The sequence below is a fragment of the Sceloporus undulatus genome, chromosome 2 (assembly GCF_019175285.1).
Source record: "Sceloporus undulatus isolate JIND9_A2432 ecotype Alabama chromosome 2, SceUnd_v1.1, whole genome shotgun sequence".
Lineage (NCBI taxonomy): Eukaryota > Metazoa > Chordata > Lepidosauria > Squamata > Phrynosomatidae > Sceloporus > Sceloporus undulatus.
In genome coordinates, this window is record NC_056523.1 from 262,810,179 (window position 1) to 262,835,932 (window position 25,754).

Genomic DNA, 25,754 nt, shown 5'->3' on the forward strand with positions numbered 1-25,754 from the left:
TTAGGATCTCTCAAGTTTGGATGCTCTCCTTTTTTTGGCTAACTTAAGTTTACAGACGTTATCTAAGGGTCACATTTCAATCCTCCTCTATAATATTGGTAATGATGGTTCTCTTCTCTATGCTTTGGCAATAGTGCCAATGTACAGTTGGTAACACTGCCAGCCAACATGATTCCTGTATCAATGTGGATCATCCTGCAAGTACTGAGATGTTGACTGAAGCTCTGTAGACTAGTATAGTAGGTAAAATGCCAGATTCTCCAAACTGGCACTAGTTCCAAACCTAGTAAAAACGTTCAACATGTCCTAAATTGAAAGCGATTCCACACACATTTAAAATTAAAATTATTTTTCTTGAAAGTCAGGAAAGTAGTATCTTTTTTCCTTTAAATCAGTTAAAAAATAATCACAATACAGTAATAGGGATAATGAATATTTGAAAACAATTGAAAAATATTTTTGGGGGGTGTTGAGAAACACTGCCAAGAAGAGTCCTGGATGAATGGGAATCTTCACAGTTTGGGACTTATTTTGCACAAAATTTACATGTGGCTGTTTTGTGCAGAAAACAACATTTTCTTCACAGAAATATTATTTCAATAGAGAAATACTAATTCCTGAATATAAAATGTTGTTTTCTGTTCAGAAAGAAAATCTGTAATTGGGGATTTGATCTGCATAAAATTCACACATGGTAGATTTGTACAGCATTTTTTGTGATGAATTAATATTTTTGCATTGGAATATAATTTTCCACACAGAAAACATTTCCTGTGCAGAAATTATGTTTGATGCACAAAACAACCACATGCAAATTTTGCGCAGAGTAAGTCCTAAATTGCAAATGGCCTTCAAAAACCACAGCTTTCAAATACTTTCTCACAGTGGAAGAAAATTTCTGTAATTACTCATTGCTGCCTTCGTTTATGACGCTTCTAAAAAGAAGCCGCTCCAGGTGGCTCCTTTTTAGGGAGTCCGTTGGTGCTGCACCGTGTGGCTGGTGTGGCACTGTCGAGTGGCAAAAACAGGCAGCATGGAGCCTCCTGTCTGTATCCCCCCCTTAGTGAAGAAGTATGTCCCTAGCTTCTAAACACTTATTCAGTATCAAACAATGACAAGGAATTTGGCTAAGATTTTGTTTCAAAAGGAACAGAGTAGAAAAGCACCTTCTATGCTCCTCCTTTCTATAAGGAAAATTGATGGGTCTTAAATCTCATCCAGTCAGACTGTCACTGCTCCTCTTCCCAAAGAAACAGCACTGTGATAATTCCATGTACACAGTGACATTGCAGAACTCAGGAGAAGAAGAAAGGAAGAGAGGTTTTTGTGTCCAGGTGCTCTTCAACTCAATTCAGCAAACATTAAAAATTGTCTTATAAATTAAACCAGACAATTAGATCATCCTGCTTAGAACTGGAAACAATTTTTCAAAATCTAAATCTTATTGTTAGTCCTGACTACTACAGCTCCATTGAGTCCATTTATAGAAGTGCTGACTTACTACTCAGTAACTGATTCAATGGGTTACTCTAGTTGGGACTAACAATAGATTCCAGGCCAACTGGAACTGATGAAGTTACTTTGGTCAGGATTATCAGAATATTGATTATTAGCAAAGAAGATTGATGTGGATTTCAGTATTAGCACTGACAGGCACCTTCTCACCTTTCATACTGAGAGAGGGTAGCACTGCAGGTATTGCCAAAGTACAAAGCTTGATCTACTGGGGGAAGGAGACATTGGAAGTGAGTTCAGTTGTAGGCACATTTGCCTACACATAGGACACAGTCTTCTATTACATTAAGAAATGTGGATGGGCATATTTTTCTTCCTATTTGGAGTATACAAAATAGTAGAGTTCTCTGTATTAATGTAATTGCCAGTTACTAGTGAGAGTACTGCTTTCTTCTAACTTATAATAGTTTGGAATTCTCAGATGCCCATTTCCTCATCTACAGTTCATTTTATGGTTGGAGCATATTTGATTGCAGAGGAGAAGGACACTGGGCTTTCACTGGAGTTTCCACCTGCTAGCAAAGCCTCTACAAATGGAGTTGGATTTAGAAATAAGGTATCAAAAATGGGCTGTATTGCATTTAATGCAGAGATACAAGAGTTTCCACTTTCTTTTCCCTAATACATGTGAAGTTGTCAGGCACCCACAAAACTGTGGATCATTCTTAATATCCTAATCAGTTAGTGCTGCATAAAGGCTGGGTGGCTTGGTTAACTGGGATTAAAACTGGGATTAAAATATAAGCAAATACTGAGATTGGAACAATTATCTTTTTGGACTATGATTCCCAGAATTTCCTAATCAAAATAGCCAATCTATGTCAACTTTAACCTTAAAAGCATATGTAAATTGTAAAATATTCTTTCATCTGTGAACATTATTTATCTTTGAAATGTTTATTGTGGATTCCATGATTTTTGCTTTTTAATGAAGGCTTTCTGTGTTTTTCCCAATCAAGAATGTGTGTTCACTGTGCACATACATCAGTTTCATACTACAGTACTCTATTCTGATATATCATGGGATTTGTATTTTATGAGGAAAGTAGAATTCTCTGCTAGAAAACCCTAGTCCACTCCCCTAAACTATAATCTTCCTAAGAGATGAACTAGAATTAGATTAGTGTAATGCTATACTGCACTCAAGAGTACCTGAATCAGAAATGTGATATGGTGCTTTCTAGCAGAGCAGTCTAAATGCTTCACCAAACTCCAAACTCAAAAAACATTTTCATACTCAGGAGTCAAAGTGTGAAACTATACTACAAACTCATTGTAGTTTGGTTGCTTACAATCCTGAGGCTGGAGAGTGAGATCTGATGTTCAAATAGAACTGTAAATGCTCTTAAAAGGGCATCTCATTTGCTTCAGTAAAAAAAAACCCTGCATACATATCCTTTTGTGCCCACAGGACATATTGTCATGGAAATGAATAGGGGATGTATGCAACAGGTCCATATATCTATTTAAATGCATAGGGTCTCTGAAATGTCTAGTGTTCTTATCCCTATTTCTTTTTAACAAACACAGTGATCACCTTCAATACTTTGAAAATATTTTGGTAAGATTAAACTTTTCCTAAAACCTTGCAGTTAGATATTGCTGTCGTGTACCTTCAGGTCATAGCGGCTTTCAGGCAAACCTATCACAAGATTTTCTTGGCAAGATTTGTTCAGAATGGTTTGCCATTGCTTTCCTGTGAGACTGAGATAGTGCAACATGCCCCAAAGCAGCCAGTTGGTTTCCATGGCACAGTAGGGATTCAAACCTGGTCTCCTAGTCCTAGACCTACATGCAAACCACTATAGGACATTGGCTCTCATGTAGAGATTACAAACAACTAATCACTGATGCTTTCCAAATACATTTCTTTAAATCAGAGGCCAATTTGTGTCCAAACAACTCCATGGAATTGATGCACCTCTTGATTATTGGATGAAAGTCATCCAGAAATCAGTTCCAGAAGTGTCTGGGTGTCTGCTCCAAATGTTCCCCTCTGGGCGTTATGTTCAGCTCCCGAAATAGGCAGTATTTGGGGATATTTCAGCCTTCTTCTTTTTTAAAAATGGAGGAGTTTAGGAGCAAAAAAGAGTTTGGGGGCCAACTATGTGTTAAATCAACTATGTGTTGAAGCAATTCTTTGTGTAATGCACAAGGTAAGTAACCAAAAGAGGGATTAGAGTGATGGAAGTGTTTTCTCTAATGTTTCCCCAACTCCATTTCAGTCCATCAATCTGCAGCTTCACCTCTGATGTAGTATAGTAGCAGTATTTAGGGGATCGCACCCTAAGTGATTATTCCAGAAGCCAGTTTATTTGAGTACATTTCTCTTTGCTGCTCAAGAAAAAAAGAAAGAAAGAGCAGTCTTTTTATTGAATTAATTTGATTTTTGTCTTTTGTGCTGCCAGCTATCAAGGTTGTCAAATAAACTAGATTTGATTCATAAATAATAGTTCCATTATCTCTACTGGGGCACCGGTCAGAGTACCTGAAATTTTAATTCACTTGTTCAGCTAAAATTCTTCCTCAGTTCATGGCCATAAAATTCTGTATTGACAAACTTTCAAACCAACTTTGACTCTGAGGTATCTAGTCAACATTTTTCTTCTGTGTGGATATTAGTTTATTGAATAAGTGGCATCTGTTTTCCTCCACATCACTGGTGGAGTAGGTATTTCCTTCTGACAGCTTTGCACAATTTATGGCTTTGCATGCTCTGAAGAAAAATAGTACTAAGCAAAAAATTCCAATTCATTACCTCTTAGTACTTAATTAAGTTCATACACATTGCACACTATAGGTGAACCCTGAAATGACTATGACAGCTGCTGAGCAGCAAGTTATATTATCTTTCAGAGACAGAGTGACTTTTAATTATCTTGACCTCTTTTTTCTCATCTGTGATATCCATACATTTTCCTTCTATTTCATCCCCCCTTCCAATGGATGTTCCAGACCAAGATTATATTCTTAGTCATTTTCTTTTATTTGTGTCTTTAGGTACCCAATGTTTGTACAAATACTAACCCGAACCTGTGGCCATTATCTATATGTTTCATACAGCAGCAGATGAATTGCACTGTGCAGGTTCCTCCTAATAAGGATCTGCCAGTGAAAAGGGTAACAGCCTGATAAAAGCAGAATACAGTGGCACTTACTATTATGAGATACAGAAATAAAGAGTTCCCATGTTTTACCTGTCAGGGTTCTGTGTACAAACATGCATCTGTAAGAGGATCCGTTGCGTGAAAGTCTTAAAGCACTGCCCACATTTCCAAAGGTGCCAGTCACTGAACTCAGAATTTAATTGGCTTGTTGATGTAGGACTTGCAAGGACTCGCTGGTTTTTTACACTGATCTGGTTAAATCCTGATTCAACAGAGCCTGTCTTATCCAGAAGAGAGAAATTTCTGTTACATGGAGTCTGTGGAAATACAATGGACCGCTGTGGAGTGGCAGAGGGCAGTTTGTTACTTTTGTTAAATGACTGGAGGTTGTCTTGTCTTGACATGGCTTCCATTACAGTTGAAGGAACATTCACTAAGAAAAGAAAGAAAAATGTTTTTCTTAATACAATAAGAAAGATATTTCAGATGTATGAAACAATATGCACTGGTAATCTCTCGCCTTGATTTCTGTAATGCACTCTACATGGGGATACCCTTGAACAAGTTTGGAAGCTTCAATTAGTACAAAATGCAGCAGCCAGATTGGTCACTGGTTCTTCAAAATTTGACCATATTACACCTATTTTGAAGTATCTTCATTGGCTACCTATTAGCTTCCAGGCGCAATACAAGGTGTTGGTTATCACCTATAAAGCCCTACATGGCTCGGGCCTGAGTTACTTAAAGGCATGCCTCTCCCTGTATAATCTGCCCCACACTCTCAGAATTTCTGGGAGAAATCTGTTGGAAGTACACCCAACCAGACTGGTTTCAACTTCTCAAAGAACCTTTACTTCAGTGGCTCCTAAACTATGGGACAACCTCCCAGAAGAGATTCATCTTATTACCTCCTTGGAGGGTTTCAAGAGGGCAGTTAAGACGGATCTCTTCCGGAAAGCCTATCCACCCAATCTTCTGTAACAACATCATTCACTCTTCTATTCAGGATCAGAATATTATATATTATAATTGTTTGACTGTACTGTTTTTAACTGTTTTAATGCTTGAAAATTACAGTATATGTTTTATTCTTGTATCTTATTGTTATTGTTGGGTTGTAATCCCACCTCGATCCACCTGGGAGAAGCGGGAAAATATAAATAAATTATTATTATTAATATTAATATAAACACATCCACAAACTCAAAGTCTATTTTCTATTTACTGAGAGGAACAAGAGTTTGATGTTAATGTCAATGAGGGATCCCTAACCTTTTTGAACCTGGGAGCCATATGGGATGCTGGCTCAGGGGCTAGGGAGCTACACACACACACACACACACACACACTCACCACTCCAACAACAATAAAAACAATTCTCTTCCCTGACTGTGTGGGAATTGAGATCTTCTCCATTCTCACAGCAAGGAAAGAGGAAACCACTCATCTTTACACTCTTAATTAAGGATAGAAAATCTCACTGCAGTTGATACATTTTTGATGGTATTGCTCGCTGACAATATGAATATTCTTTACATCTTGACATGCAATCATATAGGACAGTCCACTTGGCCACCTTTGGAGAGCACCTTCACATTACGCTGCATGAATAGGCTGGTGTTCCATTATCTGTGTTGTGTCTTAAGATGTTTGTGAAATGGGAAAAACTTGAGTGTGACACCAAGAATAAGTGAGCTCACCATTTAACATTCAACAAGGGAAAGGAAAGGAAGAGACTTCACTGGTATGATCAGGAAAACAATATGGGTCCTTCTGTTTGTGCTTAGGGATTATTTCCAGGTTGAATTACAGTAGGCCTGGATAAAAGGAAATTATGTGAAAAGCATGTCCAAAAATGTGAGCAGAAAGATGTATGTGTTCCTCCATTCAGTTGTCCCAACACAAGCAAGAGTTATACATCTGCAGAAGTCTGATCCTGCAGCTCAACTGTCCACAATTTTGGTACAATTGCGGCACAGCCCTAGCTACTGCAAAAACATGTATTCACCTCAGGATCCTATTTGTTTAAACACTATATGTCACAAAAATAGTCCTTACTCTGTCTAAATATATGTATTAAATTAAATTTCTCCAAGTGTTAGTATTTAGGGAAATTCTTAGTGACAATTCTAGATAAATGTTATGTCTAGAATAAGTATAGAAAGGTCATATATATTTAATGCTTTATTTTCAGAGTATGGAAAGGTTACCTTTTTTTGACCAGATGCCCCAGAATTCCACAGTCAGCATGGCTAGTGGCCATTCTAGCTGGATGATTCGGATGATTGCAAAGTTATAAATAACTTTTCCAAGATCAATATATTCTATGTGATTCTGTAAACAGTGTAGAGGCCTTCACAATGACCTTGGACCTAGACATAGTATCTCATACTCCCATGTCATCTGTGATCCTTTGGTTATTGTCCCTCTAAAACTCACCTTCATCTGAATTCGTCATCATAACATGGCTCCAAAATCCCATCACTCTGCCAGGAAAAATGACTGAATGCCTTGCCTTTTTATAATATTTATTTTGTAGCCACTTTGTATTTGTATTATTTCAATATATTCAATACACTTCCATTTTGACATTTTCAGAGCACTGCTATTTGCTGGTAAGATGAAATTTGCTATTTCCTTAGCAGACTAAATTCCACTGTCTGTACAATAGATTTATCTACTGTCTTAAAATGGATTTCTAAATTGGAAAATTCACATTAATTTAATACAAACTGAACATTCACATATTTTAATTCATTTATGTTTTTAATAAATATGAAAGAAAAATGTAAGGGACATATAGTACTTTTGTAGACAAAATTAGACACTTACAGTTCTCATCCTGTGCAATACACTGTAAAGGAATTCCAAAGAAAGATGTGTAGCTGTCATTATACCACACCAATAACTCTGTGCCCCTGGGAATATCCATGCAAGCTCGGTAGAATATGTTTGACCTAGTCAGAACAAAGAGAGAAAGAAACAGTGAATTAATGATTAGAATATAGTTCTTAAGAAGCATCCGTCTCATCCACACAAAACAGATAAGGCAGTACAGTTTAGTGAAAACTGCCTTCCACTGAGATCTAGTTGTGCTAGCTGAGCTGCCCCAGCTTAGCCAGTGCCAGAAATATAAAATCAGAATTACATACATCAGAACCAGTTTGCCCAAGGGGAGGGAAATGAAATGCAAGACTATCTATCTTCAGACAATCTGAGTGAAGAAGGAAAAAACATGATAGTGGGAAGGCAAATTTCCTCTGAATAAATAAAACTCCATGATAGGATTGCCTTAGGGTCGCTATAAATCTAAAATGACTTGAAAACAACACAGCACAAAACAATAAGGACATCATGGGCCCAAAACAAATGGGCAAAAAGCCCCATTCAGGCTGATCCGGGGATGTGGTGTGCACATGACACCCGCCCACAGATTGGCTGGAAGCCATGGCAAGGCCGGCTAATGTGACCCAAAGCTGGCTCCAAAAGGACTGCTGCAGCAGCTGGCCTTGGGACTGAAGCATCTGGTCGCTGTGGTCCCACACCAATCAGGGGTTGACCTGGGCTGGAGCGGTTTCTAGCCACTTCAAGCCGCCTGTCTGTTTGACTCCATACAGATTTATTCAGAAGAGCCTTGCCATAGCCTCCCATCTAAGGATAAGAAAGTGTGACTCACTCAAGGAAACCTATGGGTGAAATGGACAGCAGCTCACAATACTGGATTGGGGCCACAGCAACCACACACCATGGCCCTAATCTGCCTTTTTGCCAGCCAAAAAAGGAGCAGCAAATAGCCGCTCCTTTTTGTGACAGCAAAAAGCAGGCTTTTCCACCCCACTGTGGCGGGAAACCAGCTTTTAGGTGCTCCGGCGGAGTGCAGCATATAAACACCACACCGCCAGAGCACCTGGAAGCCACCCCCCATGTAAACAGCCAGACAACTTGAAACCAGATTTTGGGTGGCTTGGGGACATGCATCGTCTGCACACCATGCCCCCAAGCAGGCTAGAAGCTGGCTTTTTATGCTGATCTGTTCCAGCCCTTAGTGGGTTTCCAGAACAAAGCAGGGATTTGAATCTTGGTTTGCCAGCGGCCAACACTTAAACCACTACATCATGCTGGCTCATGCAAAACATACTAAAACAGTGTAATCTTAATCCTCTGATGTTGCCTGATTTGCAGGGCGGGGTCCTGATATGGCATAGCCACCACTCAGCTGGAAAAGAGATGATTCACTGCAAGCCAGCCCACTCAGTGCTCAGTACTTGGAAAGCTTTCCCCCTTTTGAGTGTTCCCAATTTGAAAAAGAACTAACTTTGGATCCAATTGATCCAGAGGTATTCCTGTTTCCCCAACATCAGTTAGCAGTTGGAATAACTATCCCCTTGTGTATGCTGTTATCCATCCATCCATCCATCCATCCATCCATCCATCTGCTGATGCAGTGATTTGAGTGCTGAACTCTGGGAAACCATGGAAATCCACTGTGTGAACCTGGGCAAGTCACATGTTCTCAGCCTTAGAGGAAGGCAATGGCTAACCTCCTCCAAATAAATCTTGCTAAGAAAACTGTATTATATACAGAAAATTATATTCTGTATTATATACAGAAAACTGTATATGTGTTACTGTATTTTTTTATGTCTCTCTAAGTTCAATCAGACATTCTTCTCCATAAGCATCAATAAGTCTGCATCTGTATTACTTTCATCATTAGTGAAAAAATGACAAGGTTTTTGTTGTTGCTAAACTACTTTATATATCTTCATTGACTGAAAATTAGTACAGTATAAACGTTAATAAATGCTTACCCTACGAAGAGAACATGGAGACAAGCACTGCTATAAATATTACAGGTTTGTAAAAGTTACTAATACTAGGAAAGAAACCCTACGGACAACACCAAAAAAAGTTTCAACAGACAAAAATATGGGACTGTCAGTTTGTTACACCTTCATTAAAAATATAGTCTCCATGTTCTCTTGTGTACCACAATCTTATCTGCATTCTTTTAGAAGGTAGTCCCACTGACTGGAGTCAGGATGTTATCTGTGCCTTGTAGCTTAACATGTGTACCTAAATAGACAGTACCAGGGCTTGCCACTAAACCCAGGATGCAGGTAGCCATCTGCACACCTATTTATTTATATTTCTGTTTATCTAGCATCTCATAATGACACTGAAATTCAAAATTTGCTTAGACAGAAGATATAAATCAATATGAATCAAATGTAACTACACACACAAGTGAAACCAATGTGAAACCAGGGATTTAGGAGATGAAATTTAAAAAAAAATGTAATCATTGCAAAGTGGCTTGTTGCTTAAGCCTGTTACAGAAAAGTAAAACATCCTTATATGAGATGGACAGCAATTCAATAAATACAAGAGGAGCATTCCATTCTGGCTGAAATATTACTCACCAGAATGATACCGCCACAGTAGGGAGAAATGACCATTTTTTACAACACTTTGTGTAAAGTATAGACATAAATGGACTTTTTAAAAAACTCCAATCTCAACTGGTTTCTGCAGTGAAGAATTGCAACCAATATTAGCCTGAAGTTTGAGATAAAAGTGTGGAGAGTCTGTAGGCTTTAAATTTAGCCTCTTTGTAAAGAATCGGCTGTAGTGGTGCAATTTGTTTCTTGTATAACACTGCCGACATAAGGAGAATCCTTAACCACATTTTTCATGGCAGTGAGATATGCACTTGTCAACATATTCTGTCACCGCAAAGTGGCTCTTGGCAACAGGATCATAAAGATCAATAAAAAAGTGCAGATTCCCAATATTTTACGAGCAGCTGCAAAAATTTCATTTATCTTGTTATTTTCCTCGCTTACTGCCACCTTGTCTCAGGAGGGCACTGCTGGCTAAGCAGAATGCTTTTTCCCAACATTCTATGAATATCTGACAAAAACTCCTGCCTTTCTCTCTTTCTTACCCCTTCTTGCCACTCCTCCCTCTATTTCCACCCAAGCTGTACATTTTATTAATTCTTTCCACCATTACATAAAAATCAAAATCAGGGCAGTGCTATAAATCACCCGCATCTCCTGACTTAGGGGGGGAAAAGAGTCTACTTTGTACTTCACCCTTGTAACTTTTCATCTCTCTGTTTGGCTTCACCTAACATAAACACAGCAGCCCAGCAAATGAATGTGTTAAAACCCAGTGACACACTTTGCTGCTGAAAGAGTTGAACTGTTTTCGAGCAATGGGTGGTCTCTGAGGCTTGGAGCAGGCCAAAAAAAGTAGGGGGAAGTGTAAGCATACACCATTCCTTACAAGCCTACAGAGCTTCCAAAACTTGCAGAAATCTCTGCATGCTGAAGTACATCAAAGGGATTTTTCCTCTTTCGGATAATATTTCCTTTGCTGACATGTATTTAGTATTGTGGTTGGATGACTCATAAAGATAGCTTCATGGCGTCCCAACGCAGTTGAAGCAGAACACATGCCAACAAACATTATTGTCAGCTTCAAAATAAAAACAAAACGTTCAGCTAAGGGTCAATCAATCAAGAGTACTTTGAAGAAAATTCCATTTAGATATTACAAATCATAACAGAATGAATTTAAACCAGCTGACTTTTAGTGAGGAGGATGTCCATATACAATAAAAACTAGATGGTTTTTCAGTGTCCAACTATTCTATTTTCTTACACTTGGATGTCTTTCCTGGTGATAGTTGCCAGGGGTTTTTTCTCCCAAAGTGTGTTTTTGTAGTTCATTTTAAAAAGATCTGAAGTAATAGAAAACAGATCAACACAGGGAACTCTAAAAAACAGCAACAGAATGAAAGGAAAGTTACAACATCCACTTAATATTGACAGATGCTTAATGACTTTCTCATGGCTACATGTTGCTTGAGATTTTCATATATATGTACACAAATATGCACACCTCGAACTAGTGACTTGTTGTTGCCCAGTGCTGCTATGAACACATATAATTCCTGTCCTACAGTCCCTCAGTGGAAAGAGCAGCTCTTCACATACATTCCTTTCTTTAAGCAGAACTAGAACATCCATTTATTTTACATATGAACATATTTTACATAGGAAAGACTATGGTGCACACAGGATTTCATGTGAAGACATCAATTCAATACACAAAGTCTACATTTATGATGGTTTGTACACTCTCAGGACATACCCAGACTCCTAAGTGATCTTCTTCAAACAATTATTTATTTGATCCCTTTTTATGAGTTATTAAAATCTTTATAACCTGCCACAGAGTCCAAAAAGTAGTGCAGAAAATAAAAAAAGAAAGAAAATTCAAAACTACAAAATAAATTAACAGCAGAAAGCTATAATTGAAAATTCAGAAATCATCATCAACCCTATATTAAAAACCACTGAAAGTGAAAACAAACAAAGTATCTTGACTGATCACCTAAAACTGAGTAGAGAGGAGACCAGCCACGCATTCCCTAGGGAAGGAATTCCTCACTATAAATACTCTGTCCAACATTGCTTACAACCTAATATTCCACTCCTGGTGGTGGGGCACATAGCACATTGTTCTACTGACATGGAGCACTGTTGTAACTGACTTTGAGAAAAAAAGATATTACTAGAATTTTTTTTCATACAAATTGACAAGCTTTGGATAGCTATTATCTGGTTTAATGTTTAGCTTGTAAAAAAATATACAGGTTGACCACTGCCTTTTTATGAAACTGTGCCTCATACAAAACTACATTTCCCCTCTCTTTTTCATCTGTGAAAACTATTCTAATTAAAATAAACAAGATTAAAGCTTGATGCTATAATTCAAAAAGAAAACTCCTAGCTAATATAGCAGTTGCCAGACCATTCTTTCATATTGCAATAATCTCCAGTAATGGCAAACAGTTGTTTTTGATTTTAAAAGGGAAATATTTGTTTATCACTGACAGCCCATATATTTGTACAGCACTTTTATCAGGCTGTTGTGAAGCCAAATATGCAATGACAGGATAGGTGGAGGAAGAATAAATGGTAGCATGGGATGCCCTCCCTCCCCAAAAGGCCACAATCCAGCAAGCTTCACTGTTCTCCTAATCCTACTTTGGGCAGAAGCAGCTACTCCAAATATTCTCCTCATCTTTCTCTTTCCCTCCATGATAGAAAAAAATTAGGAAGAGGAGGAAGAGGTGAATTGGGGCCTCCAAGTCACACACATCCCTTGAGCAACTCTTGCACAGCTTCTGGGGGTCATACCCCACCGTTTGAGAACCACTGCCTTAAATCATTAGAGATTATTCTCTTCTTCACATGCAGATGCCATCAGAATTTAATCTTTGTGATGCAACTGGTCTTTCCAAAACTAATGGATATGTACTATTGTGGGTGAAGAAAACTACACTCCAGCAAAGTGCCACTAACATTTGAAAGATGGATACCAGAGGATAGTGTGTTATGGAACTCAATGTCCTGAGATCTGGCTGCCATATTTTTGTCTTCAATAGTTCTATGCTCCTATAATAGCTGCACCAAAGGGACATGTCTAGCAGGTGTGACTTCTCCCAAGCCCACAGCACTGTCAAGGGAAAAGCTATGTCTGCCAAACAAACAAACAAACCTTTTAAAAATGTCTTCCGGGACTTCTTCCCATATTACTCTCCCTTACTTATGTTCTTGTAATGTGTGCAGTGAAGATGGTGGGAAACTGCAAAAGACATTCTTCTTTGTACCATCAGGATGGTGTAGTTTCCATTTGAGAGAGCTCAGTCACATATCTATTTCTGGCATATATCTCACATGTAATTTTCTAGACAGCTCCCTCTAGTCATTCTGGGAATACAAGCAGAAAACATTTATGTGTGAAGTAGGCTTTTTAGTTAGCATTTGGCAAGGAACTGGTCTAGATTGGTGCTACTCAAATTGGTGACCAACTGGTGTTGGTCTGCAAGCTATTGACTGCCCATCCATGGGAAGTTCCCAGGAATGAAAGAAACAAATGTAACCAATAGGCATAAAGATGGCACCATTCCCTGGCACATTAGGAAAAGTGATGGTTCCCCCATACCAGGGAAGTTTAAGAAGCACTTTTCTCGATTGCTTTAAGAGGGAATTAATTTATGAAGTATATGTCTATTAGTGAAGACTAGCTATGATTGCCAAATGGAAGCACTAGGTATAGAGGCAGTGCTTAAAGGGGATTCCACAGGCAGGGATTCCTACCTTCATGCCAAGTAAATGTTTTTAGGAAGTTTGTGGGCTTCATATAAACATCTACTTGCCCATTGAGTAAAACAGAAACCTAAATTAAGAGGCGAAGAATGTAATCTTATATCCTTAAACCAAAGAGTAATTGCAAGTGAAGTCAGTAGGGCATATGTCTGAATAAAGATGTGCAATATCTCATATGTTACAACCCAGTATGCATTTGCCTGGTATGAGTGCAACTGAACTCAACAAGTCTTATCACAGTAGATATGCATAATCTGAACTATTCATAAACTATTAGTTTGTTCTGCCATGGCTTGTCTTATACTGTATTATGAATTCCAGCAAAAGAAAACTTTGCACAGATACTATTCCACAAGTGGTAGCACAAGATTTAGCAGATTGCTGCCACCAGCTAGCCAATGCCAGACTGAAAACTGCTAAACACTGGATACCTATGTACTTATCCACAGGGCTTAACAAAGCTTGGACTTCAAAACTGATGGACAAGCTGTATCAAATGGAAACAAATTTCCCAGTGTTTCAAATCCATTTACTGTATTGTCTTTGCTTTTAAAGAATCATCACCTTATAGTCATCCCACTCTATGCATGAGATATTGGAAGAGTCCTTTTAAAACAATACTGAACAGAGCAATACATTTCACTCAGTTCTTTTCCTGCTTTGTGCTGAGGATTGATTGATATGCTGATTTCCTGGTTCTCAATCTGAATTTTATTTGGTTTAGCTCCTTATATGTTTAACTTACCTGTTTGTGTATTATCTTTTGTTTATATTTTTTTAACTAAAGGGCTAGCACATGCACCACTAGGTTTCAATTGTCTTTTTCCACAAAACAACAACAACAGCAGCACCTAATTTCATTTGTGGAAAGACACTTCTGGTCTGTGCCCAGTGTCTAGGAATCAAAAATAAAGGAACTCCAGTCATCTTTATATTTATAAAGGCATGGGCATGCTACAATAAAATACGCCATTCACAAAATACTTCCTGTTATTATTGATTTCTGACACCCATTTCATTTAGAAAAAATTTATCACAGCAAATATCTCAGATAGTGAGAGAACACACTGAAAAATACTTTACCTGTACTGGACTACAGTTAAGTTCTGCTCCCCACAGTGCCTTGCACATCGAATATACCTCATCCAACTTGACTTACTGGGCTCCCCACCATCAATAAAGTGCTGTAGTGTCCCATCCTGGTCATATATCTGTAAAAAGGGTCAGAAGGTCAAGTAGTTAGAATGAATCATCAGCAATCATTTCACTGCGTTGCAGGTGTTTCTGTGTGGCAGTTCCAGAAATTTATTGGTATGGGATTTCATAGTTTATTAACGTCGCTAGAAACCCAAATAGAATAAATGACAAAATATTTTTAGTGAGGAAATTTTGTCATGCTTCTCTTATCAGGCCAATCTTTCCTACATATAGCATATTTTGGATGTATCAAAGATGTAACCATATTTCCCAAAGATTATTTAACCTATTTTGACAGGCCCAGCTTAAATAATGAACTGTTTTATAAACAAACACATATACACACACATCTAGATACAAGAACTGCACGGGAAAGACTGGATAAGAGTCAGCATTCTTTGAGGAAGTATTTGGTTCTTTTTAAAAAAGGAATTATTTGCCTTGTTCTTATTCCACCAAAACCTATCCCTGACTTACAGTGTTTCCCAGAGTGCCAGATTGGGAAGGAATGTGAGGAACAGTCATGGTGGGAGAAATATGTATTGCTCCTGCAGCACCATACACCTAATGGAACATCTGTCAAGGTAATGGACCACTTAAACGCTGAAGATCCAGAACTAATCTGGGAGGGTAACAGTATGTCCTGCTATGGTATGGTGTAGTGGTTTGGGTATTGGACTAGATAACTGGAGACCAAAGTTTGAATCCCCTCCCTGCCTAGGAAACCCCACTGGGTAGCCTTGGGCAAGGCACACTTTCTCAACCTCAGAGGAAGCCAATGGCAAAAAGATCTTCTGCACAAATCTTGCCAAGAAAATCCCATGAAAGGGTCACCATAAATTAGAAAGGAGTTTAAGACACCACCACCACCGGAACATCAGATAATTATAGAAGTAATTCTACTATCTCTTTATGGCAGGAGTGGACAATTGTGACAAGAAACAGGCCAAGTGTTGTTATATTCCTGGCAGCCCAGAACTGAAGTGATGTCATTTCCGATTTCATATTCAACCAAGAAATGGCCACTGTTTCCAGATTATTATTATTTTCTAATTTGGTGGTTGGAGGGTGGAATCTAAGCAAACAGTTCTAGTTTTATGCCATTTTGCAGCTGTTGGGGCTCTTTTTCAGTTATATTCTAAAAATAAAATTTGTGTGTGAATTCCAGAGCTTGGAAAAGTTATTCTTTGCAATCCTTAAGTCAGCATGGTTAGTGGCAAATCATCTGCAAAATGTCACACTGACTATGTCATGTTTATAGTAGCTCTAGGTAGCCTACTTGGTGATGGCAGGGTCCTCAATTGGGAAAAACAACATACCTATTTATTTTAATATAAATGATAACGGATGTGAAACAGCTATTTTTAAATCCTTCAAAAGGGTGTGGGGGGTTCATCAATGAACAATGAATGACCCTTTAGGAAGAAAGTGTCCTTTAAAAAAAATCACATTCTTTATGGGGATCAGAAAACCGAAGTTTAAAGGGTACTATATTTTTATCGAACACCTTTTCTTTTGAGCTTTGCTCTTTTACCAAGGTTAAAGAATCAAATCTTTATGAGGGTTGTGAATGTTTAATACTGTCTTTTTGTGACTCATAATTATTTCATATGCTTTTGTCTCCCTTGGGAATTAAGAACATAAGACATGAACAAACAAAAAAGAACTAAGCAAAAGTATTCTTTGGGACTGGAAGGAACTAAAAATGCATTTATCCCTCAAATAAGGCAAAGTTTCCTCTTCAAAAAGTCACCTACCCTGTCTTACTTAAGTAAGACAACCTATGGAAAATAAGGACAAATAAGGGAAAAGAGGAAAAGAAGGAAAAGTGGCTGGGTCCGCAGTACAACCTGGGGAAGGGATAACACCCCTCAGGTTGTAGACCAGTAAAGGGTGTACTGGCTGAGAAGAGTAAGATCAGAACAGCCGGTCAAAGTTCTCTCCAGGGGAGGGAGGACAAAGAAGACTCGCAAAGGACTCCAAGGGAGAAGATGAGATAAAGAGGAGAAGATAGAGGCAGAGTAAGGGAGAAGAAAAGAAGTAGTCAGGAGTGGTGCCCTTTACTTGGTAAACTTAGACAGAACCTAGGTTCTGGGTAAAAATTGCGGGGAAAGCAAGAGAAATATAGAGGATTGAGCTTCTGGGACATAAAGAAACAAATACATAGAGAAAATAGAATGAGCAGAAGACCAAACACCAGACAGTTTAAACAAACGCAGAAAAAACTACTCATGGTGTTCTTGACTGGGTCACCACTAACCTAAAATAACTTGTTAAATGGAGCAAATTAGCATTACCAACTTGACAAGATTTTCCCTGCCCCAGTGCATTTTCTTTCTTTCTGCTTTCTCACCCCACCTTTCTTTCCTGCTGGCTTTGATTCCCACTATCCTGGTACTTGTTTCAACTTTCTGTGAACTCTCTTCCCCTCACCTTTCCAGGCAGCAGGATTTTCTCCTTGTATGTTAATAGTCTGAGCAGTGGAGGGGCCCAATGGAGGAAAGCATGGCTAGAAGCAGTCCAGAGCTCATCTAGAGCGGGGGGGGGGGGGGGGGGGGGGGGGGGGGGGAGTGTAGCTCTCCAGATGTTGGATTACAATTCCTAGCATTCCTTGACATTGACTGAAGGATTGTCCACACAAGCTGCCCTATTTCAAAACCTACCTGTTTAGAAGACACCTCTGGCCAAAATGGGAGGTAAATAGATGCAAGATGCATTCTGGAGTTTTACACCAGGGCAAAAAAATATTTCGGCTTGCTCCAGTTTAAGCTGGAAAGTGTAGACTATTGTACAAGTATGCAAGCTGTGCACCAGCATAGAAGTGGTCAGGAGCAAACCCCTGGGCTGTGCAAGCAACCAGTACCGTTGCTGGCCATACTTTTTTTGTCACCACCCACAAATCGATTGCACAAATCCATGAATAGGTAGCAGCTGCACCATCAGTCCATTTAACACCATATCGAGCAAAATGACAACACATTAGGTTAACAACAATGGATTTAATAACATTAACAAACTGGCTGGTCAAACAGGGGGAGATGGGGGAGAAGGGAATATGTACCGGGGAGGCTGCATAATCACGCTGTGTCAATGTATTACTGGGCACACCAATGCGCCATGTGGGCAGTCAATAGATTGTGCAATCAGTCATGCAGCAAGTTGCATGGGGCATCCAATGGTCTGGCTGGGATGGGAGGGCAACTGCTGTAGGACCATCTGTATGATCATGTGCATGCATTTGCAATGGAACAGACAAAAAGTAGTGGTGCGGCACAACTTGTAGCTGTGCAAGCTTCATTATGGCAGGTCCTTCTTAGCAGCAGGAGGGTGGCAGTGCAGATGCACATCAGCTGTCAGGCTGTTGTGGGACCTGGCAGTGTGGTCAATGGGTTCTCCCCACAAATCAGGAAACTCTATGAATAAGCTGGCTCTTCCCCACTGTCTGCTCCCAGTCTATTCAGGTTAGAGTTGATGCAGTCCAATAGCATCTCATACAACACACTCTGCTCATCCCTCAGACTTGGCTGCAACTTCCTCTTAGCTGATTGGGGGAGGTTACTGCTGTCTCTCTACTGCCACCTAGGACTTTATCACACATAGCAGTAAATCGGAATTACGTCTCACATGACATCATGTCTATCCTGTTTCTGCTTTGCATTTCATTTGTTTTGGTAGTGCACCTTTCTGTTGAGAGGGGAAACCTGTCAATGGTTCCTAATATCTCTGCTATGCCATTATACATGCTGGTACAACAGGTCCCTTCTATGGCAGTAATGATATGACATCAGTGATGTGGAATTAGGCGACATGATTCTCCTGTTCTCTCCCACTCCCCCTTCTCCCTCACTATTGCCAAACAGGCTCAGGTTGTTTTTACTTCATCCTGTCAGGGTTTTTATTCAAGTTTTTGTTGAGATCATGTAAACATGGAAAAATGATAAAATAATTTTTATCATCTCACCATAATTATGGAATAGCAGGAAAAAGAAAAAGAAAACAATGAAAGGCATCCATGTGCTGAAAAGGGCATATATAGGTAGGAATGTATGGTTACAAAGTCAGTGCAGAAGGGACCATGGATGACCAAAGCAGCACACTTGCACAATGTATGTTGCCATTTGTTTCACTAACTTGATATTTGCAAGAAAACAAGCTGATGTGATAATGTCTGTCATCTTTAAAGATAGTACATCTTATTACCGAAGATGAAATTAAGTTCCATGACAGTGTACTTGAAAAACTATAGTAACAAATAAAAAGAAAACACATAGCCCTTAGAGATTCTTTGCTGATATATGATAACCCAATATGAACACATTAGTAAATAAACTTAAAATAGTCACAGTCATATAAGAAAAGGAACAAACTCCTAATTGCCATACATAAACTAAAAATGAGTTCCATGGGGAAGCAACCTAAGAGGTGAAAAACACTACTGATTTTCTTTCTTTCTTTCTTTCTTTCTTTCTTTCTTTCTTAATGTTCATGCTGTAGTTGTACAATTATTTCTAATCTTGGATATTTCAAACATGTACTTGTTCTCTTGCATGTTTCAGTATTGTAATATTTAAATGTTGCACAAGTCCAACATTAGTCACATGTGGAGTAGACCCATTAAAATAAATTACACCCTAGTTATCACTAACTTGTCCCATTCATTTTAACTGATGTGCTCTAGGCTGAACTCATGCTGGTTTTAACCATTATATTTTACTATTATTTTAAGGTATTGATACAATGTGTTGTTATAAGTAGTATTTTTTAAAAAAAAACAAACAAACCTGTGAACTTAAATTTCTTATCATGTTGCTAATTATAATCAGTGAGATAAATTTTTTACAAATAATTTTTATCCTCGGGTGCTAATTTTTAGATTTCAGTGAGGCTTAGTAATAGTTAGAACAGAACCATCTGCAATCAGTGGGAGATAGGCTAATGACAACTAACATAAATGTCATTGATATGATGGGTTAACACTGAGCATTAGTAAGTCAGGATCCAATTCATTGTTGCACATGAGCTTCTAATATTTCCCTTTTAAAATACACTTGAAACGTATTTACATTTTGGGTCCACTTTTCAATGTGAACATGAAAAGGATCAAATGACTGAAACAATGATGTTTATCACACTATAAAGTGCTACAATTCCACTTTGACTCCTCTAGCTGTCTCCTGTTGCATTCTGGTACTGTATTGGCAGTTTTAAGGAGGGGTATTTAGAATACCTGAGAATTCTAAATACTCCTCCTTAAAACTGCAAATCCCAGAATGCAACAGGAGACAGCTAGAGGAGTCAAAGTGGAATTGTAGCACTTTAAGAGTATAGTGTGATAAACATCACTGAAGTTTGCAGGAATGAAGAAGAGCCAATTGTTTGTAATCAATATTTACTCCCATTATCATTAGTGTTGTGACTCAAAAGGCAATGAAATGCATTTTATTTTTCTGTAACATGTGTCCCTCATCCTTAACTCACATATAAAAGCATAAAGTAAAAAAGTGTATTCATAAAAATTTATTTCAGTTAAAAACTGAAGTATTCGCCTAGCTATCCAAACAAATTCAAAAAGACTTCAAAGGCTTTGACTATATCATGACTAAACATTAAAAAATGTAAAAAAGAAACACATTAAAACACTGTCAAATTAATACAAATCAAAAAGTATGCAAGGAAGTTTTTTTTTAAATTAGAACACATTCAAAAATATAACTTATAGGCTGCACCTGCACTGAAGAGTTAATGCAGTTAGACACTGCTTTAACTGATATGGCTCAGTGCTATGAATTCTGCCATTTGTAGTTTGTTGTGGCACCAGAGCTCTCTGACAGAGAAGACATGAATATCTCACAAGACAACAAATCCCAGAATTCCATAGCACTGAGCCATGGTAGTTAAAGCAGTGTCAAACGGCTTTATTTCTGCAATGCAGATAAAGCCTTAGATGCAATATTCAGAAAGAGCTAAACATGACTGAATATGTTAAATCCTATAAAATTCTGTTAGACTTTCTTTTTCTTGATGCTGAAAGACATTTGGCAGGGTAGAATGGGAATAGTCATATCAATACCTACATTATTTCAACTTCATCAATAATCTTGTTGATTGAATAAGAAAAAACTATTCCTCTAAATGAGCTCTTCTCACTAAATGTTACCCAGTCAGACTGTTTGATTTCAGAAGAGGAAAAAGGCATGAACGTCCCTTGTCAGCAATATTTTTTGTAGCACCATTATATTACCTGTTAAATGTAATGCCAAAATTCATAGTATAAGTATAAATGACAGAGGTGGGCAAAATGTGGCCTATGTGTACATGAAGCCCCCCCCCCCCACAGCCATTTTTTTTACAATTCTCAAGAGCCATACACCAACCTAAACACTTAGGAGATATTTTTTTGCCTCCAAATGGGTAAGAATTACAGTGTCCCTCCACTCCTTCCAGTTATTAAGAGTCAAATTTCTGTCAATCAAGTTATCAATGTTGGCCTGACACAGGAGTGCGGAAGCTGCATGCAATCCCAAGGCCATTTTTTCATCCCCTTCAAAATTTGAGAGCCATTGTGGGATAGTGATTTCAGTGTTGACTAGAGCCCTTATCACAGGGAGGTGCTTACCATGGGTAAAACGTTGGCAAAATGTTCCTGAAGCGCTCCAAAAGCGTGAAGGTGTGGTAGCCCGTCGCACTTCTAAAACGTTATTGAGGCATCCTGCTTCTCTCCTGTTGTCAAAGTGTTCATGGAGCAGCCAGTTTTTGAATAACGGAAATTCCCTTTATTAAAAATCTGGCTGCTCCACAAACACTTTGACAACGGGAAAGAAGCAGGACGCCTCAATGACGTTTTAGAAGTGTGAGGGGCTACCACTGCTTTGGCTTCTGAAATGCTTCAGGATCATTTTGCCAACGGTAAGGCTCTGTGTGATAAGGGTCTAGGACTGTGAAGACCAGGGTTCGAATCCCTACTCAGCAGTGGAAACTTACTGCAGATATGTTTTCTATATTATATTGTATGTACTAGATTTATATTATGGGTGTAAATATTGTCACTAAAAGAGGAAATGAATCTGGAAAGAAAAATTGCACTGGACTTTTCATCTTTCATATTTGGATTTTAAGTTTCTGTGAGATATGGATCTGACAATAGATAAGATCTATTAAGTTAAAAATATATATTTGAAGATAGCATGCTATAGTTACAAGAAATTATTTCAGATACAGTAAGAAGCATATAAAAAAATTAAATAAGCAGATTTTAAATAAAGAACAGGTTTCTCTCCCCACACACATTTTATGAATAATTTTATTTATTTACCTATTTACTATGCCACCTTTTTCTCAGAGTGCAACTCAAGACGGCTCCCGAAGAAAATAAATTTTTAAAACAACTTTAATAAAAGTTGCAAGGCTATTTTCTACTGGAATATGACTGGACTATGACTCTGAAGATCAAGATTCAAATCTTTGCTTGGCCATGGTGACCCATTTAAATAGCTAAACCTTATACAGAGGGTAGTACTCTGTTGTTGTTGTTTTGATGTAAATAAATATTAACATACAGAAAAAAACCTTTTCATGTTTTCTTTTCATTTCTGTATAGCCTTATATCTAAGACTCGTCTCTGCCAAATTAGAGTTAAAAAACTATAGTCCACTTAAACGGCAGTCCTGTGCCCACTTACCCAGGAGCAGACCAAACCATGCTCAAAACAGTAAAATTTACTTCTGAATACAGTCAGCCCTCCATATCCACAGATTTTTTTTATCCATGGATTCAAGCATCATACTTGAAGGTATTTTAAATATAAAGTTCAAAAAACAAGCCTTGATTTTGCCCTTTTATATAAGGGACACCATTTCACTATTCCATTGTATTTAATGGGATTTGAACAGTCACATATTTTGTCATCCATAGGGGGCCCTGGAACCAAGCCCCAGTAGATACTAAGGGCATGCGTGCCTTATTACTCTCATTTTGTTTTTTTTTTAAATTAGAAAATAGACATTTCCTAATCAATATGCAACCATCTCAAAAACAAACCATAACAACTATTTACCTGTATCCAAAGTCCCCTCATTGTCTGATACAACGTATGTGAATCTGCACATTCAGTATCACTTAAACAATACACAGGAGTGTGAGGTTTTTATGTCACTTGAAGTGGGGCAGCTCTTGCAGGAGTTTTGCATGGACACATGAACCTATCTTCCCACTCTAATTCCCCCCATAGCAATGCTTTATTTTACTTAAATGACTTGTTTTCCATTTACCGTGCAACTGAAATGCATACAATTTTTTATTACCAGTATGAAAACCAAAAACAGCCGGAATTGCATCTCACAACACCCTTTTCTTAACTTCAGAGCTGGTCTGAAGAAAACATCATTGGAAATTGAGAGTTTAATTCTGCTCCCCAAATGAATTCCTCTGTCTAAACTATGTAAGTACCTGCTGATTTTCTTTCCTCTAATGGGGCTAAAAATAGCAGCTTTCTTCAAGGAGATTCTGACAAGAGAAAGAGCAGAAGAGGATAGAGCTATGGGCATCCCATATCATGTCTGTTTGAACTCTTAAAATTAAAGAGTAAGTCTACAAACCTATACACATTTACGGTAGATAACAGTCCCACTGAATTCAATTGAACCCTTGTGCAGATCTCCACAGGATTCCCCTGCAACCATTGAATTATTGTTATTCCAGAACTGGTATGTTATACTTCACTCAGTCCTTTCTGTGCTTGCTTTACTTGTTATCATTTGTTTGACAGATCAATGTAGTTCACAGAACTCTTCCAGTATTTAAACAGTGATAGACGTTTTGGTATTTTATGACTGCATATATCACTTACGATATTGATGCTGATGAGTTGGCACATTATGTAGGTTCTGTGTTTTAAAGTGTTTTAAACTATTTTAAACTGTTTAATCTAATTGTGTTCTAATATATGGATTTGTTGGTGTTTTAACTGATGTTTTTGCTGGATCTTGTGAGCTGGTTGAGTACCATTTTGAGCCAAAAATTGGAATATTATTCCAATAAATATATAACTAAGACCTGGTGGAATGGCTGTGGAAAGTGATTTCCCACTTTCATTTATCCAAACTACAACACACTGCAAATGTTAGACTACACTAAAAGACAATATAAATACAGCCAACTTGGATCAAACTAATGACCATCTGCCCCAGTATTCTGTCTCCATTAATGACTTGCCAGAGATGTTTCAGGAAGTTTCAACAACACAGGCTGTTAATAGAGTCCCTATAGTCTGTTACAAGTCACTTTGTTTAAAATATTATGGTATTATGAGCACTTTAAATATTAGGATGGATGTCCTTAGCTTCTCGGGCAATAGCTATTGATATTATTTCTGTCTTCCAGCTGTAATTTCCCAGTACTTTTTCAAACTGTGTTAAGCTATTGGCAATTACCATTTCTGTTGAAATGAGTTCCAGAGGTTAATGGGACACGGCATGAAAAAATATAAGAGGCAGTTTATTGTCTAGAGAAATGGAATATATTGAAAAAAGGAAGAAAGGATCCAGAATATCCAGTAGCTATAGCACGAAAAGCTTAATATTCTGAAATCATTTTTTTTTCTAATTGAAGAAGCTATGCTCACATGATAGCTATGCATTTTAGGATCATGGTATGAGAGCCTTCTTCTGACATGCATGCATTAAGTGGAGAAGCATGTGGGTGTGTACAGGAGCTAGCTCAACTGCTAAATGCTAGAAAAGCTCCTATGTATGTGTACGGATTCTGTTTACACCATCTATTGAGTAAGCAGAGGTTGGAACATGGTAGGACAATATCACACGACTGAAATTGGAAGTATAATCCAGTGTCATCCTGAATGGAATCATGTGCATTCACGTTATTGTGCATAATATACTTCCAATCAATTAAATAAAACAACTTTAAAAGAAAAAAACCACTTCAAGGTTTGGGTAAGATCATCCACCTAAGAATCATTAAAAACATTTTAAAAAAACAAAAACAGCTTCAAAGTTTAGATAAAGTCATCCCCCTGACAATCAACTGCAATGTCTGCTATTACCCTTGCCCGAATTTTGTTTGCTGCTGAAGCAAACAATGAAACCTTATAAGTTACCTTAGAATCAATATCAGACAAGAGATAAAAAATCTTTTCAGAAATGGTATTAGACTGTAAATTGGACAGAATAGATCCCATAAATTTTGTTCTTGGACCAGTATATAGTGAGCAAGAAAACAAATAATGAGGCAAATCCTCGATTTCTGGGGCTCCACAAATACATAAACGGGAATCCTTAGGTGTATGTGAATATCTACCGTCAATCATGGCTGAGGGCATTGTTTGGAAGCGAAGAGCTGTTATTGTGTGAAAGTTTACCACACGCGATCGCTGGCAGTCCGAACGCACTCTGAACACAATGACGCGTCAATCCACAGTTAAGTAAATTTGGTGAACTAGCAAAGTCGCAAACCCTGTTCCTAGGCAATTTCGCACTCGATGTGCTGTTGTTTGGTGAGATGTACATGTCTCCTTTGGTCCTGGTTCCCTCCCCCAATCCAGAAGGTGGGGTCCCATGAAGCCTTGCTGCAATTCTGCTTCAGTTTTGCTTCCGCTTGTCCTTCAGCACTGCTGAGGGGGGCTGCTGCCTGCTAATTAAGAGGCATGGGCCGGGAGCTATTGGATAACCATTATATTCACATTTTAACGTGACAAGAGTGAATATATGCTCATTTTAACATGAATAGAGCGTGTTCT

General features: G+C 38.2%; 1 protein-coding gene across 2 annotated transcripts in view; it reads right to left on the reverse strand.

Annotated features, from left to right (window-relative positions):
* Nucleotides 1–25,754, reverse strand: part of PRDM6 (PR/SET domain 6) — a 115,928-nt gene that overhangs the window by 25,452 nt on the left and 64,722 nt on the right. For both annotated transcript variants that reach the window (XM_042453475.1, XM_042453474.1), the window contains exons 3-5: nucleotides 14,891–15,018; nucleotides 7,455–7,579; nucleotides 4,713–5,055 (exon numbers count right to left, since the gene is read on the reverse strand). In XM_042453475.1, coding sequence (XP_042309409.1) covers nucleotides 4,713–5,055; nucleotides 7,455–7,579; nucleotides 14,891–15,018 — 596 coding nt within the window. The remainder of the gene's footprint in view (nucleotides 1–4,712; nucleotides 5,056–7,454; nucleotides 7,580–14,890; nucleotides 15,019–25,754) is intronic.